The 19,339-nt window shown below is 39.8% G+C and overlaps 1 protein-coding gene across 1 annotated transcript in view; it reads right to left on the minus strand.

Moving 5' to 3' along the window:
• ephb6 (eph receptor B6) overlaps nucleotides 1-17,445 on the minus strand; it is a 67,818-nt gene extending 50,373 nt beyond the window's left edge. The window contains exons 1-2 of the mRNA XM_032558689.1: nucleotides 17,311-17,445; nucleotides 926-993 (exon numbers count right to left, since the gene is read on the minus strand). Coding sequence (XP_032414580.1) covers nucleotides 926-993; nucleotides 17,311-17,368 — 126 coding nt within the window. The 5' untranslated portion in view covers nucleotides 17,369-17,445. The remainder of the gene's footprint in view (nucleotides 1-925; nucleotides 994-17,310) is intronic.
• Nucleotides 17,446-19,339: the final 1,894 nt, after the last annotated feature.

A 19,339-nucleotide genomic window follows, 5' to 3' on the forward strand; every position in this document is an offset into this window, starting at 1 on the left:
ACAGCTTAATTTGCCTCCCATGCCTCCAAGTTGACCAAACATTAAGCAAAAACAGACATTTTAAATTGGCAGGTGGTGATTCAGAGCTGCAGAGGAACTAGATTTTCATGCTCACCCTGGGCCAAATTCACAAAGTTACTGCATCGCCTAAATATGTGCAAATCAACATTTTCCATCCGTTCAATGGTCAAAGAAAGACCTGCTTCTGCTTTAAAGAGTGACCTGGTATTACCATGGCCTGAAATGCTTGTTTATATCACTCACTGTAATCACATCTGTCTGCTGCATCTGTGTTTGAAGAGAAGAAAACTACAACCTGATACAAACATGAATAATTTATATTTATTTTATTTTGGATCAGGGTTATTCTCATATCAGCCAAAGTTTCTTTTGAGTAATTTAATGCATCCAAACAAACAAACTTTTCATTGTAACTTGATATTTATCTAACATAATTGATCCAGCAGGGGAAAAAAAAGATTTGATGGTATGAAGCACATATAATTAAGACAGCATGGAAGCAGCATCAGTCAACGTAGTCTCAGTTTTTCTGAGAATGTCATTGTAAGGGCTGAAAAGTGTTGCAGAAAATCCTTATTTTTCAGATCAACAATGTAATGACTGCAGTTTATAGAAATACAGACACAACTCCTCAGTTTCAGAAACAATAAAATACAGAACATAAACACACTCTTTGTTGGCTACTGTCACGGGGGCAGCTGAGATAAAATCGCAGTCAGAACATCAACAGCACGTACTGGGAGTTGAGTTGGGTTAAGTCAGGAACTTTGATCATTTTAATAAACTAAATTACAATTTTAAGTTATAATTCAATTATGACCTAACACTTAGATCACATCTGTGTGTGCAGCTTTAATCCCAAAAACACCTGGAAACCACTTTTGCAGATCAGATCAATACTTACCCCAGATAGTTTTGGATGGGTCGTCCAGCCCAGCTCTGAGGTAGTCTCTGTTGTGTCCAGCAGCATCACTGGTAGGTGGAAAAAGCAGAGACATTGACAAGTTGTGAGAAAAAAGCCCAGACAACATCTGCAGCGTTCCGTTTAAAATAATTGCTAGAATCTTGACAGTTTCACGGAGGAACAGCTTGAGCACTGAAATAAGACGAGAAACTGTGAACCAGAATCAATATTTGAAGATTTGAGAACAGCCACCCTTTGGCACTCTGGGGTCCCATCAAGATCTGAAACTCAGTTCAGTACATTAGGTATTCATTTTCAAGAATCCTTTTAGATTAAGAGTTTTTGTTTGATATCCCACAAAGTTGGAAGTCGCTGCACAGTTTGTGTAGCTGCACCACATTTCTTTTTGATTTTTTTTTTCCTTCTCTGTGAAGTGAAATCAGGGCGATCTCCAACTGCGTGCATCTGTCAAACCCGATAGCCGATTCTGAGTGATGAAGTATTTTGGCACCAACTTCTGGGATTTAGGAAATTAAACTGATTGACCCGTAGGGGCACTGTGATTATAAACCAAATTTCCAAGATTAAAAATGCAATGACAGCTACTGTTACATGTTTATAGAAACCTGCAGATTTTACCCTTTACATTTCCTCTGTTGGATCAACATGCTTGGCGCTCAACTTTTGCTACATTTCTTATCAGAAATGCTTTCATTCCCTCGGATCCGGAGAGAGAGAGCAATGAGGATAAGGCTGTACTTTTTTTGCGCTCGAGGGTGTTTTCCCATAAATTTGCTTTTGGGGGTTTAAGTGCCTTAAAAAGCAAACTGGCAAAGAAATTACGCACACTCCCTCACACACTCACTCACGGGCTCACTCTCACAGAGTGACTTTAATGCTGAGTGCTGCATGCTGACACATGGCAGCTTCCCACACAGATTCGAAGCCCTTGAATTTTCCATTAGTATTCAGAAACTGTGGCGGTTGCTCTTCATTCAGCTTGGCACAGCCTGCATCGGGGGACTGAATGCACGCCAAAGTTTGCCGTTGACACAGAGGTGGTGAACGCATCAGACTTCGGGCCTGCGCGTTCGGAGCTAATGGAGGAAAAAACACAGAGAGCACTAATCACCTAAAGGGCTCCAGACACATATTCACAGATGAGGCACTGTGGGAGAGAGGAACCATCATCCACTCTTTACAGATGAATAATTCCTCTCATTGTTGTTATATTTTTATGCTTTCATTTCCATTTAATGTCACCCCATTGCTTACTGGAGAACTAATGGCTCTCTTTTGCTCTCCCTGACAGCCTAACAAAGACAGAGTAATGGTATCTTCTGAATCCGTTTGCACACTGGGAATTTAAAAAGTATGCCAACCCACAAAAACAACAGTGACCCACAGAGAACAACAGATACATCTTTAGTCCCGGAAATGCAGAGAGACGTGCACAGAAATCTGCTGCCTGTCTTAATAAATCAAACAACAAAAAGAACACGGTATCTCCTGTAGCCCCTGACTCATATCGCTGTTCTCCGGCTGCTCTGAAAACTGATTTTTTTTCCCCCTCTCTGTGTTGAAGGATTAAACTCGCAGATGGAGAACCCACAAATCTGTCCTGCAAGCCTTCATTCCTCAGTAGGTCTGTCTGATTTCACCCACTGGCTTGTCTTTATGTCAATCTCATTAAAGTCACAGATTTTCCATGGACGTCCTCCAGGATTTGAGGTGATACAAGCTGCATCAGCTGCTGGAATACAAATTTACTGTGACGTGTTTTTAGGTTTGTGCAGCGCAAATGACCAAGTTGTCGAGGGGAGCTGAAGACAGTAAGCCCACAGAAAGCAAACAATTTCACAAATATCTGTAAACAATTTTTGTTTTTATTATTTTGATTACACTAGGTGTGTGTGCGTGCGTGTGTATGTGGTTATATCCGAGGTCCACTTTTCCTCATGTTCTCTCATGACAACCCCAAACATTTGTAATTTGTGCAAAGTGGAGCACAGCTGTGGAGTAGAAGGGAAAATGGTATGCAAACACAAATCTTAAAAATGTGGCATGCATTGCTATTTAACCCCCTTTATTATGACACTCCTAAATAATATCCAGTGCAACCAACTACCTGTAAATTAAATGTGGAGGAGCTGCAGAAATCCCCAGCTGATCTTGTACTGGGGCAACAATTAGATGTACCGTTACTCTATATAAATCTTTTATGGAGAAGTAGGAAAAGTTAGAAGACTGAAGTTTGCTAGACGGGGGACCAAACAAAGTTATGGTCTGGTAAGACCAACTTTTAGCCTCCATAAAAACGTTAAATGTGGAAGAAAACATAAACTTGGACAAATCAACCTCAAGAAACATGTTGAGCTGTAGCGATGCTTTTATTTCAGCCAGGACAGAGGAGCTGGACAGAAATGAAGGGGAATTAAATATAGAGCAGATCTGAAAAAAAAAAAAAAACTTGTATAGCCTGTAAAAGACTTAAGACTTGGGCTGTTATCTACATTTCAGCAGGACAGATCTAAACGTTGCAGGACATTGGTCTTTGAGGCCTGGATTTGAAGATCCCTGGTTTTGATGAAAGCATATTGAAATAACCTAGTCAAAGTTCAGATTCAAATTCATTTGAGAATTTGCAATAAGACTTGAAGAAATATGTTCGCATGTGCTCTCCATCTAATTTGACCGAGAGACGCTTTAAACACATTTCAGATATTTTTTTATTTTTATTTTTCAAAAACATGCACCCTTTCCCTGTAGTTCCTGGGGGATGAATACTTTTACAAAGCTCTGTGAGTTACGAAACACATTTTCACCACATAAGCTCACAGATCATGTGCTGTGGCCTTATTAAGTATCATCCTTTTTACATCAAATAGATCACACCCAGACACACACACATGCATAAGTAGCGAAATGTGTCATTGCCGATTCATTTAGCCATCCTCCTCGGGCGCAGTCATGCATAAAAAACACGCAGCAAACAATTTTGACATTAATTTTTATGCGGCTGCTATTTAGTTTCTCGTCGTGGGGGACCTGGGCCCTCGCGTCTCCTCTGCTCTTTTTCTGCTACAAACTTGTACACGAGGATTACATGAAGGAGAGTTCAAACAGCGTCACGTGTGTCTCATTGTGTGACTTAAGCGCGTTGAATTATTCAGCGCGACATGCTGAGATAAGAGCAGAGAGCTGCACAAATTCTAAGTTTATTTGGGGGAAAATCACTGCTCATGTGTGTCGTCGCCCGAAGAGAAAGGGGACTTTCGGACATTCAGGTGGTCATAAAAGCCCCTTTATTTAACTCCCCGTTTGCAGCATCTCCACAAAGACGTCCATCTGAGGGACGAAACACTCAAAGTTTGTCCCCAACAGTTGGAGGAACCGCTGAGTCTGCAGTCTCCACTTGAGTGCCGTCTTAATGCACGGAGGCCCCTCGCCGGTTTTTCGCTCCACTCTCTCGTTGGAAAAGTTGTCTACCTCTGTCCTCCCGCCTTCCCAGTCTGCCCTCTGCTTTTTTTGTGTATTATTCATCTGAAAAGTGACAGCAGGGTATGGCGTCTCTGAACATAAAGGAGGGAGATAACGCTCTGCTCCATTATTGATGCTGGATTTGTTGGGGAAGTGCTTTGATATCCAAGGCAAAAGAAAATGGGATACAATAGAGTAGAAAAAGGCTTGGTTATGAAAGGAAGGGGTGATATGATTGTGCTTGTGCATATGAATTCGTTTCTCCTCTCTTACTGTGCATGCCGTGGGTGTAAAATGCTCTTTTCTCTTGTTGCAGAGGTGACCTGCCTTACTGTCTAGCTGTCCCCTCTGCCTCTGGAGTGTGCACTTCAGCTGAATGACCCCCTCTCTGCTCTCTCCACTCATGTCTCCGTGCCCAACACATTTCCCTCTCAGTGTGGCCATGCATGCACTGACACCCTCTCCTGCACTAAGTGTTGTTCTGTCGCCTATGTTACACCTCTTGACAGCACATGTATGCTACTTTACAGCACGCTTTTCCAGAGCTCGGCCCGGTGCTCAGTAAAGGATTTTGCTGTTAGTATTTCGCAAACACTTGAAAGATGTGAGTTTGAATTACGCTTCTGCATCAAAGTAAAAAGGAGAGCGGACAGAAATACATGGTGCCTTTTGAGAGTGTTTGCAATTCTTGGATTTTTATCAGTTTTCAGTTGCAGAGTTGAATGTTTTTCATTGAAATTTCCACTGTGAAGTGGAACTAAAACAGTTTTTTTTTTTTACATCTATTACAAATTAAAATTGGGAAAGTGAGAAGTGTATTTAATTTTTTCCCTTCCAAGTCAATGCTTTGTCCATTTTGCTACAATTACAGCGGGCAGTGCTCAATAATTGTTCTCTGTAAAATAGGTCAAGCTCACTCAGAGTGAATGGAGCGTGTCTGTGAAGTCTTACTGAGGATTTTTAATTGGATTTTTGTCTCTGGACTTCACGAGGCTATTCTAACACATTGATAAGCTTTAACTTAAACTGTTTTATTGTAGCCGTGGCCATGATTTTACTCCAGCCATCATCTCGTCAACTCTGATCAGCTCTCCTGTCCGTGCTCAGGAAGAACATCTCATGCCACCGCCATTTTTCACCACAACACAATTTAAGAGTGGCGTGAATGTGGTGAAAAGAGAAACAAAACACACAAGATGACGAAAAAGAACATAAAAGACTAAAAAAAAACAAATAATGTGAAAAAAACATTACACATATGATTCTGTCTGAAGTTTTGGGAGTATTTTGTATATTTGCGTGAAAAAATTTACATTTTTTGGACACTTTTATGAGAGAGAGCATCTAGGATTTCAAAGTAAGGCTGCTGTGGCTGAAGAGTTAAAGATCTCCAGGTTAAAGATGTTTCTCCCTGACATGTCTGCTGCTCCTTGGTCTTAACGTTCTGAAATTTTCACAGAATGACTGGATTTACACTGAGATTAAATTACACACAGATTTACTCATTTACTAAGGTTCATGTGGAAATCCTATGTATCTATCTATCCTATGAGTAGAGGTGCATGAATGCAAAAGCCTATCAAATTTTTAGATTTTATTTTGGTAAAAAAAAAAAATGTACTTGCCCCTGGCAAATAATATGTTACTTAGCATAAAATCCAAATAAATACACCAAAGTTTGTGGTTGCAGCGCGACAAAATATGGAAAAGTTCAAGGAAATGAATAGCTCTTAAGAACCTGTGTACTGAGACGCTTTAGCAAAACAGTTCCCACAGTGTCAGGGAATAAATTTTTTAAGAACTCTAAGATTGTGTTTTGTCTTTTGTCCACTCATCCACCCGTTCCCACCCTTTCTTTATAAGCTCCAGATGCTCCCACCCACAGACAGTCGGCGAAGGACAAGGCCTGCGCTAAACCTTCATTACAAACAACCACAGTGAGAGTGATACGCCAAGACAGAAAGGGAGGAGGAGGAGGCATAAAGGAGGGCGGGGGATTAACGTGAAGCCAGAAATAAGCATGCACATGTCAAAGGGAGTTATCAAAAAAGTCAGCAGCGGTTAAAGCTGAATGAAAGTGCAGCTGCAAAAATACTGTATTTAAGCAGAGAAAGATGACAGAGTGAAATCTCCAAAGAAACTCTGAGCAGGTAGCAACAGGCAGAGGGGAAACTTTTCACAAAAACTTGATGCCAAGATGTTCATTATCTGTCTGGGAAGAGGGTTTTTCTCTAACTAGTTTCAGGTAATAGCTTTTTTTGGAAATCACCTCTTTGTTGTTAAAATATTGTTTTATATCTGTCAAACTGTTTTATTGTTGGATCTCTCACCAATCCACCAAATGGTATTTGAGATAAATTGTCTTTTAGACAGGCTGATGTTTAAAATGAGCACTTTGCTAAGTTGAATCATAAAACTAATTCCTTTCTAGAGCTAACAACATTGTTTTGTTGATTTTATTACAAACTTATTGGTGATTTTATTTATTAAGGGAAAAAAGGCGATCAAAATTAACCAATGTCATAAAGTATAAGCACTCTAGATTTAATACCAGATTGTGCAAATGTAATAAATGAAAATATTTCTACTACATTGTTGTTTTTGTCCCTCTCTTCTTTGCAGAATTGTTTTCAATTTATCTTAGTTGGAAAGTTTTTGTTCAAGGTTCTGTCGCAGTGTTTTAATCAAACTTTTTGACCCGGCCATTTTCAGATCTGCATTTTGGTTTGTTTGTTTTTTAGATGTGGACTTACTGCTGCTTTGCTGCTGCCTTACACAAAAGCGCTTGAGCTTAAGGTCACAGGTTTTCCAGGTCGTAGTGCAGTGATCTATCACTGCACTACGACCCCCACCACCCCCATGAGCCTGCAAGGTTCTTTCAGTTTTATGTCAGATGGAATACCTTTCAAAAAGCCCAACTTTTGCCCCATCAGTCTGGAGAATATTTTCCCAGAACTCAATATGTTTTTTTGCAACAGAAAAGGGCTTTTTGGTCAGCAGGGTTTTTCCTTTGACTTTATATGTAATTCTAAAGGTGCTTTAGGTATTGTTTAGATTTTTGTGACCTGGATGAGTCTTTTATGCCCTTTTGGAATAATTTTGGTCATAATTTGTGCAGCCAATCTTGAGAAGGTTCTGTTCTCTCTATTTGCAGATAAAGGTCCTCACTGTGAATTGCTGGATTTACAAAGCACCAGCAATTGCTTTGTAACCCTTTACAGAATGAAAGATGTCGATTATTATTTTTTATCTTTTGTTGAATTGATTTATTCTACTTCATGTTGTTGTCAGTGATTTTCTGTCCTCTGGTCTGGTTGTACTCAGACATGCTGTAGGTTTGGGTCCCTTTTTTCCCTGAACAAAAGAAATCATCATTTAAAAACTTATTTATATTCGTTCAGCTTTTTAAATCTTATATCACAATTAGTTTAATGCCTGAAAAATTTAAAGGTGACAGAAATAAAAAAAAACAAAAGATGTTGTTGTACCACATGAGTGTTTGGTTGAAATGGTTTGTGAGACTTGAAAATTAGTCATTTTATTTAAAAACTACTAAAAATCAAGCTCTGTGTATTTATAGATTATTGTACTTTCTGAAAAGACCTTAAAGATTACACAAAGTACTGATGGTTTATTATGAAGCTGGTGTATTGCACTTTCTGTTTTCTATTTCTTTTTTTTACTTTGTAACAGTGAATCATAACTTTATCCTACTGTGAAAGGAGTTTGGACAGTAAAACAAACAAACCTGCAGTTTAAGTTGTCCAACCAGATTTTAAGGCCCAAGTAAGAATGCCGTCAGTGCACGTTCTTTCCTTTTGTTGTTTTTAGTCACAGTGAAGTGAGAAAATCAATGGGGCATGACTCATTGATTTTGGATCATTCTCCATTGTGCTGAAGTATTTTGTGTTAAAATACTTTTCTTCTGTATTTTGAGTGAATTCTTTTGTTTTGCTATGATTGGTTATTTTTGCTCTGATCAGTTGTTGCTCTGCCTTTGCTTTTCCTTCTGTGTTATTTGGTACGTAGTCTCCTGGTTCTCTTCATCCGCTGCTTTAAGGTCTATCCATGTGCATTTGGCTCGTGCTCTGCAGCTTACTTTTCGCACTTTTCTACATTTACCACATCTAATACAGATTTCTTACCAAACGAACAACGCTTGTAGGATATTACATTCAGCAAAGGTTCTTCCCAGATAATATCTTAACAAGCTGAGACAACTCTCAAACCAAGCTTCCTGCAGTTCTGGTAGCCGTGGCTGTTTTTGATACGGACCATATGGGCCGTTGCCCAGGGCAACATGAACACCAGATAAAAAAATCTAACTCATCTGAACAAGTTTTCTATTGTTTTTATTCATGTGGAGACAATAGAAACCAGGCACTCCCATGTGTCGAGCCCCCTTTGCTGCTGAAAACATTGAACAGTGACTTGTTTGGACAAAACTGTGCAGCATTTGATCCTGCCACAGAATCTCAAATAAGTTTATGCAAAGATTTACTCATCTCTCCAGATGTGTTAGAAACAGATGACAGGAATGCAGCAGAATTTAATAAATAAAACAGAAAACAAAAATTACGTTCTTCAAAGCAAAAGAACTGCATAATAAGAACAGGTGAGGTACAGATCAAGGTCAAACTTTATCTTTTTGAGGAGATGGTGGAAAAGTGCAGCACAAGCTGTAATTTCATCCTGGCTTTACAGGAGCGTAGAGTGACACGAGCGACACATGTTGCTGCGCACTTTCTGTCAACTGGCTGAAATGTGCCACCTACACTTTTACCTTCAGAGAGACACAAATTTAGTAGTCAGGAAATGTTTCGAGTCTCATAAAAACACAGACACTCTGGGAAACCAAGGAAGCCCCAATCATGACTCTGTTTTAAAACCACAAGGGAAAGGTACAACAGTGTAGAACATCTATAAAGCAACCGGCTGCAGGATTATTGTGTTTTGAGTCTTGCAAAGAGGAATCAGATAGCAGCAGGAGAACAGCAGATTCGTGATGAAGGTGAAGATTAATTTTCACCTTCATCACGCATGTGATTCGTGATTTGTGCTTTGTTTACAAAGCACAAAGCGAAACAGACACAGGACACAAGAAAGACAGAACCCAGCAGGGGGCATTGGACATCCAGGAGCTTAAATACTCTGCAGGTGTGACTGTGGTATAGAGACCAGCTGGAAACAATAAACAGGATGCAGAGCAACTGGGGATTTTCTAATAAAATAAAAAGGACTGCGGGGAATTCATTTCCCAAAGGGAGCAGAACTATTACCATAAAAGGAACTATAAGACCAACACAGATTCTTCAGAAATAATCCAAAAAAAAAAAACACACACACAGAGATAAACTACAAAACTCAGTACAAAATGAGACGCTGGAAAATGTGAAAATAATCTAAACAAAAACACCAAAGAGAAACAACAAATAAGTTAGCTTGAGTAGCTAGCTTATGTGCTAGCTGCTGAAACACACAAGCTGATTCAGTCTGGTCAAACTCAATAAATTGGGAATTGCTATGTGATGATATTCATTTGTCAGATTAAAAGTACCTTTTGAAAATAACTTTTAAGCAGGTATTAGACCTGCTTACATTAAGCTTACATTTGTGAATTAAAAATGTTTTTTGTCTTGATCAGATGTAATATTCTAATCTTATCCGCCACGTTTTCATGAAAACTCACCAAGTTTGAAAACATCTGTGTGTGTGTAATTAATCTAAATAACGTGCTTCCCTTAGTGACTTAACTTACTGAAATCATTGTATTGTACAGTATATTACACATTATATTTTTAGACTGGTAGTAATCAGTATATTAATTCACCAGCACAATTAGATCATATGACACATTTTAAGTTCTGTATCCTGATTTGTTATTGACCATAACTCCTGGAGAAACGTACATACTGACGAAAGCTGAATCCTAAATTTAATCAAAATACTTGTTTCCTTTTGGATTTTTTTTTTTTTGTAGTTAATGAAACTCAGCTTTTAGCAACACCAGACCACTGTAGCCTAGGTTCTTCCATTTCGTCCAAGAACATCCACAGTAATTAGCTTTTGGTAAATGTCTCATAGTGTCTATTTCAAACGGATAATAACCTGCAGACGTAAAAAAAAGAAAAAATGAGGCTCAGCTGTGTTTTTAAAGTGCAGACATTTCTATCTGCAATTATCTGCATGTAATGAGAAGAGAAAACAAAAGCAGTCTGCAATGTTCTTTCTTTTTGACAGACAAATGACACATTCACTTCTGAGCTCTGCGTGTGTCAGCAGGCAGATTTATCACCTAACCGGGCTTGTTTTATCTGCAATTCAACTAATGTCAATGCAAACAAAGGGCTGTGAATGCATAAAGTGAAGGATTTGTTTTTCTCAGTTAAATAAATACAATTAGGCAAATATAACTAACATTAACTGTATAACATTATAAATATACATATGTAGGATAAGTGCTAATCACTTTGTAGGATTTAATTAAGACTAGAATAGAAATATTTTTGCCTGTCCAAGTCATGCTTCAATAATTATTACAAAGGAGTTAAAATCATAACATTAAAGGATAACCAGAAAACCAGAAGGTTGGCTCTAAATGGCCCACATGTTGCCATTAAAAGTCATATTGAATTACTTTTAAGAGCAGAAATCTGGATTAAAACTATTTTCATCACTGTTTCCTCCTTCTGCTGAAGGAATGTAAATACGAGGGGAGATCAGTTTTCTGCAGCCTCACCGAGTCTTTTCTCAATCACGAAGTTCTGTCGGTGCCAGTGCACAAACCACCGAGCAGCAGCTCTTAACGCGAAACCCAACTCTTTAAACAACATTCCTCCATTGTGGTAGTGGACAGATCATGTTTATCTTTCAGTTATGTTCATGCTGCAACTTATAACCCCACAAATGAATTTTCTAACTGACTCCTAACAGAGAGTCTTTCCTCACAGCCGCCCGGAGGCTTCGGCCTCCCCGCCTTCGAAAGGCAGCTAGGTGATTCATCTGAGGGAAACGCAACATATTCTCGTTGCTGCGCTCTCAACAGATGTCGTTAACATAGCAAGTGAAAGCAATGCCACAAGCAGGTTTTGTAGCACCACAGATGAGGATGTCACATCCGTATTCCCATCAGCGTGGGGTCTGTGCAGCTCACAGCGTCCTAGCAGCGAGGGGACACGAGGCGGGGAGGCGTCGCTTTTCAAGAAGCCTTGCTGGCATCAGAAACAACTGTGACAAGTGTGCCATTTGTTTCCTTATGACACTTTGCTAATTTCCAGCTTATGACACTCAGAACGTGAAAGGAAATGTGTCCAATTAATACCCAGTTAGAGCGTGGCAGCTGACAGCTGGAGCGGTGGCCCAGGCGACCCTGAGGTGGGAACTGTCCACATCTAGACAAATTCATTGTTAGGAAGCGTCTGCTCATCCCCAGGCTGATTCATAACACCTTCAAAATACCGGACTTACAAATCCTGTCTTATCTTATCCACAGTGTGTTTAATATTATGTTGATAATCAAGAATGAGGCAGGATTTCAGATTAAAATGTATACAAACTGTATGAAGAAAATGAAACTATTACGAATGTACCAGTTATACAAGTAATTAAAAAAAAAATACTAAGAAACGTTATAATGACAAGAAATTAAAAATATATTGTTAATAGATTAATAAATATATAAATTAAGAAATGTATTTAGTTTTATTTTTTATCTAAATTAAAATCTTTTCTTAAACTAGTGAAGGAATGCATTGATAAATAGAGAGATTCAAATAAATAAACAAACTGATAAATTAATAAATGGTAGAAACTAAAAGGTAATTCAAATAAATAAATCCATAAATTGTTGAAATTGCATAATAATTTAAAAGACATAAATCTGTAAAACAATAAATAAATAAAACATTCCCTTGTGAAAGTAAAGACCTCTGTGTGAAGTTTTGTGTCTTATTACTTTACAACTTGTTTTTAAATGTGTGCTTTATATATCCAAATTGCATATTTGGATATTAATGTATATCCAAATACGAGGCACCTGCACAGAATATTACAAGTTTGTGAAGTGAATTAAGAAAAAAAAAATCTGAAATATATCATGAAGAAAATGAGATAGGGATAAAATTGCTCAGAAGTAAAAATCAGGGTTGGGTTCTAAAAAAAAATTAATCTCTACCATCTTATCATCAAATCCATTATCACGAAATGGAAAGACAATAATACCACAACAAACCTGCCAAAAGAGCCACTGACCAAAACTCTCAGACAGAAGACGGAGCCTAAATATAAGGATATTCTTGAGAAAAACCTGCTTTAGTCTGTCAGTGATTTGAGACTGAGAGGTAGGTTCATCTTAAACAGGAGCATACTGCTAAAGCAACACACAAGTGGTTTAAGAGGAAATGTATACATAAATGCATTGGAATGGCCTAGCCAAAGCCCAGATCACAATCCAGTTGAGAAGCTGTGGTGAGACTTAATGATTGCTCTTCACCAGCAGAAACTATGTAACTTGAAGATTCTAAAATAATCAATTTTAATTCTCGGTTGTGAGGCAGCAAAATACAAAAAAATGCCTTTCGCAAGGCACTATAAATACAAAATAACTATCTACAATAAATACATTCTAAAATGGCCAAATAAATAAATACATATTATACATGATGGAAAATAAAAATGTATTACTGAAAATGAACAAATCAGTTCCTGAAGGAACGAACAAATGAACAAAAGAATAACTGAGAGATACGTGTCGTTATTTAAGAAAAAATAAGAAAATCCAGAATAGCAGCCAAATGGCAAAACTGGAAGCTGAAACTAAACCTTCAACTTTCTGAGAAAGTGAAGTTGCAAAGTGAAAAAATCAACCCACCAGATTGATTATATATCAATCATCATTCTAAATTTAAAGCATCAGTGTATTTATTCACATGTTTTGTACGCCTACATTGTTCAACACGAACCCGAATTGAAACTATTGTGTTCTTTTCCTCACCTCATTTTAAAATCAATTCTGTGATGCGCGACGGTTTCCTCAAATGAACTGTGAGCCCGTCCCCAACATCGGATCAGAGCCAGGATTTAGCCTTTGCTCTTTCCAAACTCTGACCTTATCCATCTTTAGGCGGTAAAATGACTCTTGGGCTTTGGGCTGTTGTCTTGCCGCTTGACCCACTTACTGTTGTTATTCAGTTCATGAGCAGATGCCCTGACAATTTCCCTTAGAGTTCACTTGTGTAGCTCGGGACCCATCGTTGCATGAACGCCAGCAGACTGCGCTGGCCCAGATGCAGGAGACATGGACCCAAAGCACAAAACCACCACCATGTTTTACAGATTATTTCTAAGGTTACACTTGATCCAAAAAATTTTACTCAATCTCATCTGTTCCGTAAAAAAAAAAAAAATCATGTGACATCCATCTGATCTATATCAGACTTAGGAGAAGCAATAAATCGCCTGTAAGCGCACACATGTATTCTCCGAGTCGTTGTTGTTCGGTTCTCTTCTATAGCTTGGCCTTATATGATCTTTGCAGGTCGACCACTGCTAGAAAAGATTAAAGATGGTCTTAACATGTTGAATCCTCTCAACATGTTAAAAATCTGTGGATGCTGCAGTTCTGACTACTTTTTCCAGCCCACTCAGCATCCACAACTTATTTTCTAAAGTCTCTGGATATGAAATAAATCCGATTCTTCCAAACGCAAGATTGCATCCGCTTGCACTTTATGTCCATCCTGATTAATAAAAACATCTGATTCGAGCTTCTCTTTCACATTATGTATTCATTCATGTACTTCCCTTCACTTTCTATAAGCAAATCCTGAGCTATTCTTTATGCGTTTTGTGATTATTTTATTTTAATTACTCTTACACTTGATGAACACATTAAGGTATTTTATGCCCCTTTGATGCACTGGAGTAAAACAAAAGCCTCACTGTGTATAAAACAAGTCAGCTGTGCCCTACTAATCTTTTTGCTGTATTTGGCAGTTGTGGAGATGATAATAAAGGTCCTTTGAGAATTAAATCCTCATCTGAGTTGCATAAAATTAAAAGAGTATACACTGAAAGAAAAAGAAAACTGCTAAAGGTGGCGTAAAGGTGAAATTAAGTGTCTTTAATTAGTCCCTTGTGGATTTTGCACGTGAATTTTAGTACATTCTTTTAGGAGCTTACTGATATTTGTTTCGTTACCTGCACCCGTTTGAACAGAATCAAACATCATTAACTTTGAAATGCACAACATAAGTTTCAGTAATTGCACATGTCAGTGAGAGTCATTGTGTCTCTGCTCACCCACGATGGGAAACACTGGAGGGCATCAGGTGTGCCTCCAGTGCAGGCTCCTTCCTGTTAATGCATCGTGTTAATCCAGTGTGAGCACACAATCTCCCACACACATCCATCACTCCGGAGCCCGGCCATGTGGCTTCCCATCAACAGTGTATCAACACTCACACATGCAGCGTGTGAGGGCGACAAATCCAAAGTCACACCTTTCCCAGTTATGCCGCACGCAAAGGAGAAGACACAACGCTCCTGTAACTGCAGGTGGGAGAAACTGAGGCAAACATCACGCCTATGCTTTGCAGAAGTCTTCAAATTTCATCTACATTTTCACATTTTGTCAGCACAAGCGTCACTGTATTTTAGCGGGATCGTATGTGATAGACTAACACGGAGTAGCATTTGTAAATGGAGAGGAAAAAATCGAAACACTGCTGCGGTTCCAGTTGTGGATCTTTTGGGGTTTGGTTCTAAAGGTTTTCCGCATCTGAAGCCATTCTAATATATGATGATGTTTCAATCTAATTCACTCCCTTGAAGCTCTGTCTGCAGGTTTAGCATTGTTGTTATCCTGGAAGGTGAACCTCTTCCTCACAGTCATTTTGAGCTTTTAACATGTTTTCCTCCATGATTTATCATCTTCCATCTGACCAACTTAATAATAACCTTTATTTAACCATGTTTGTCCCACTGAGCTCAAAATATCTCTTTTACAAGAGAGACATCACCAAGACCAGCAGCATTCCCAACTGCAGGAGAGCTTCTCCTCTGCATGACTACCGTGTTTAATCATAAGGATGAGTGTTTGGGGTGACCTTCAGTATTAATTTTCCATCACATAAATTAGATCTCATCTGACCTCAGCACCTTCTCTGATGGCTTCTGACAAACAGAAAATGGGATTTCTTATAGTTTTCTTTCAACAATACTTTATTATTGCTTGTCGTTCATTAAAAAATGGATATGAGGAGTGCATAACTATAAGTTTTCCTGTCAACAGATTTTTTTCCATCTGAACTGTGGATCTCTGCAGCTCCTCCAGAGTCAGTTTTCAAAGTGGGGGTTGTGTCAACCAGAAGCAAACTCTGTTTGGGGGCCTGGCATGGAAAAGTCTGAACCAATGTTCTAACTCAGTTCACTGGAGTGAACAGGGCTGAATATGAAGCACATTTCTCTACTCACATTCTAATCCATAGCAGAACCTTAAACTACTTCACAGCTATGCACTATTTTGTATCGAGATTCTTTAAAACACAGAGAAGTTTGAAGTTGCAACATCAAATGTGGACACAGAAACACGCAGAGAGCAGAAAGAACAGCCAACCGAATCAAACGACTGAATCAAAGTGTGCAACAGCGGCTCATCCTCATGATACTTGACGGTTCAGCCTGTGTGGATTTATAGAGACAGACATGCTATTGGGTTAATACTGTATTATGTTAGAACCCCCACTTCTATTCCACATAAAAGAGTCAGTGGGGCAGTAATTCTGCGCAGCCTCTCCCCTCGCTGTTATTCTGTCTCAACTAAGTCTAAGCCATCTGTTACAAACGCGGCTCAAATCCGGTGCCGTGAGTCTGACATATACGTTTCCCCCTGCAGACACACACACACACACACACACACACACGCTGACTCAGACTGCTACAGCCAGATGAGTGTGAACAGGTGCAGCTCCCTCCAACGTACAGCCATAACCTTTGGAAAATAAATTGCTCGCTGACTGCCGACACGCTCTCCAGTGTTGGGGACGAGACGTAGAGAGATAGTTGATAATTACTACGCGCGCACTTGAGCATTCGCCACTTATGTGCAACGTTAAGGTAGTTTTGAGTCACCAAATGATCGCAGGCTGCTTTCTGCTCGCCTCTGATAGACCACTTCAAGGGTGAACTCTCACTTAGCTGTCCATCAATTTCATGCACACGCGAACACACACACTCACTCGTCCACTTTTATTAAAGACTCCTGATGCTCCCATTTAGTGAGCGCAGCAGTTTGAGTCGTGGGCAAACATCCGCTGGTGAAAGAAGAGTCCTGGGGAGGGGAGGGGCGGGGGAGGGGGAGACAGGGGTCTCGGGTTGTCACATCTGAGAGATCATGAGTGACAGGAAAGGGGGTGAGGGGGGGGAAGCGTCGGGCGTGGGCTTGTTGGACGGAGGTGGCTTGATGTGCCCAAAGGCAAAGGAAAAAAATGGATTATGCAACGCATTATTCACTTGTTCCCCCCACCTCGCCTTATTTCCATGTCCTTTTGTTGTCGGTGCTTGATGGGACCCGGCGCTGCGCCGGGGCACCTGCACCTCCATGCCAACAAAGTCCTGTCTGATCTGCTGCCACTTTCACATTTCTGCACATGCATATTCACAGAGTGGTGCAAATACACAAGGGGGGTAAAAAATAAAAATAAAAAAAAGGTGGTAATTATACAGAGCTGCAGGTGCGGCAGCACCGAGCTCCCACGTGGCATAGTTTCACACACTGTCAAAGTCTCATTAATTCCTAGATATCATCATAACTGCGGAAGCCCGACCATGCTGATTACAAGCTCCTGACGAGAGAGCCTGTGCGCTTCAGCAACAAGAATCTGGAGGAAGAAAAGTTTATCTCTTACCTTCCTCAGCTGAATTAGGCTGGAAAAAAAGGCAGAGAGACAGAAAGACACTCCACATCTCCACTCCAGAATGACACTGACAGACAGAGAGGAAGGGAGAGGAGCAGGAAAAACAGAGACAGAGGGAGATGGAGTGTGTGACAGAGTGGGAGGAGGAGGAGGAGGAGGAGGGGGAGGAGTCTGTTTGCTCCTTTTTTTTCCAGGGAGAAAGAGGGAGGGAGGGAAAATGGAGGGAGAGTGGTGGTGGTGGTGGTGGTGGATGAATGGATGAAGGAGGGAGTAAAGAAAATATTTACAGAGCGGCAAACCATTGCTGTTGTGCAGTAAGATGGGGGAGTGGGGAGAGGAATAGATGAAGACATCAGAAAGAGGGAGAGGAGCGCAGTGAAAGTTATTTTCCCTGTCTGCCAGACAGAGGAGATGAATACAAGTTTGTCCGGTCTTTACAAACCGCTGTCATGACATGTTTAAAGTCCATTCCAGCTGGCTCCTCCAGTGCCGCCCGGAAAGCCGCGGCATCCCTCGCATGTCTGGACTCTGCGCTAACTTGCATTTTTAAAGCTGTGGCATGTGGGAGTTCAACTCTTCTTTTATTTACTTTTCTTTTTTGTCTGTTCATGTCAGTTTGGTGAAGAAAAAAGAAAAAGAAAAAAACAATAAACATAATTCAGAAATCATTTTTGGATGTTCTCCATGTACTTGTGGTGGCTTCTCTCTTCCTAACAGCCCCCGCTGTTTATTCCTCTCAGACACACTCCTCGCCTCTCAAGACAGATCACCCAGACAGCGTGCACTAACAAACACGCACACACACACACACACACACGCACACGCACACCCCCACCCACCCACCCCCGCACACACACACACACACGCACGCACGCACACACACACACGCTCACAGAGCATAATGCACCTGCTGGTCTCTGCACGCCCCTCACTGGACAATCTGCAGAACTGCAGCATTTTGCAGGGTTTTCATGCTCCAGTTCATGTGATCAGTCAGACCGCCGCGGCCTCTGACATTGAAGATGCAGCTCGTTGGTTTGACACAGTTAGATGGCCCGGTTCCCAGCCAGCCAGGGGGGTCTGAGCCCAAAGCTACGTGATCCAAGGGGACAGAAGACCTGAAAACAAAGAGAAGTAAGAAATGTAGCAATCAGAACCACTGCTACACAGAAACTTTATTTTATTTTATTCTATTCTGTTTTTATTTTTATTTTACTCTTATGTTTTCCCTGAACATGGCAGAATAGACACACCACTACAAAATAATGATAACCACAATTGTTTTATGTTGTTGTTATTTTATTAATTACAAATGTTAAAATAATAATAATAAAAATATTATGTCCATGCCTTTGTGTTCCTTTAAAGCTCACTTCTGTGTTGCTGTTTTATTTTAGATTTGATTTGCTGTTTTCTGGGTTTTTTGTCCTAATTATGCTTTTCTCATGTTTTAATATTTTTCTCTAATTTTATTATGTGTCCCCTACATGTAATTAAATCCACAAAACAATTATACAAATTCATATAAATAAAGGCAAACAAATGAAAATGAAAATATAAAGTATAAATTGAAAAAGACAGACAGAAACAAAGAAAGAGAAAGCAGAGAGTTAACAGATTGTATGATAGGCGACATTAACTTCCAACACAGTTTAAACCTGCTGTAGGTAACAATGTTTTTCCATGTACTTTTTAAAACTGTCACTATGTACAAGACAGATAATCTGTGAATTTGTTTTAGCTCCTCTGCCTTCTCCCAGTAGTCCCAATGCCATATGCAGAAACACACCACTGAGTCATAAACAACCAATCAGAGCTGAGGAGGAGGATCACGAGCGCTAAGACCCTCCTCCTGGCTCTGATTGGTTGTTTCTGATGTAGAGTAGTTATTTAAATGCAGATGGAAACAGTTGCATTAGAAGGAGGTTGATTTTGTTTTCACAGATTATCCGTCTCATACCATACTGTCACAACATTGTGACCCTTTTAACAAATGTAAAAAAAAAATACATACATACAT

The sequence above is a fragment of the Xiphophorus hellerii genome, chromosome 3 (genome assembly GCF_003331165.1).
Source record: "Xiphophorus hellerii strain 12219 chromosome 3, Xiphophorus_hellerii-4.1, whole genome shotgun sequence".
NCBI classification, from domain to species: Eukaryota; Metazoa; Chordata; class Actinopteri; order Cyprinodontiformes; family Poeciliidae; genus Xiphophorus; species Xiphophorus hellerii.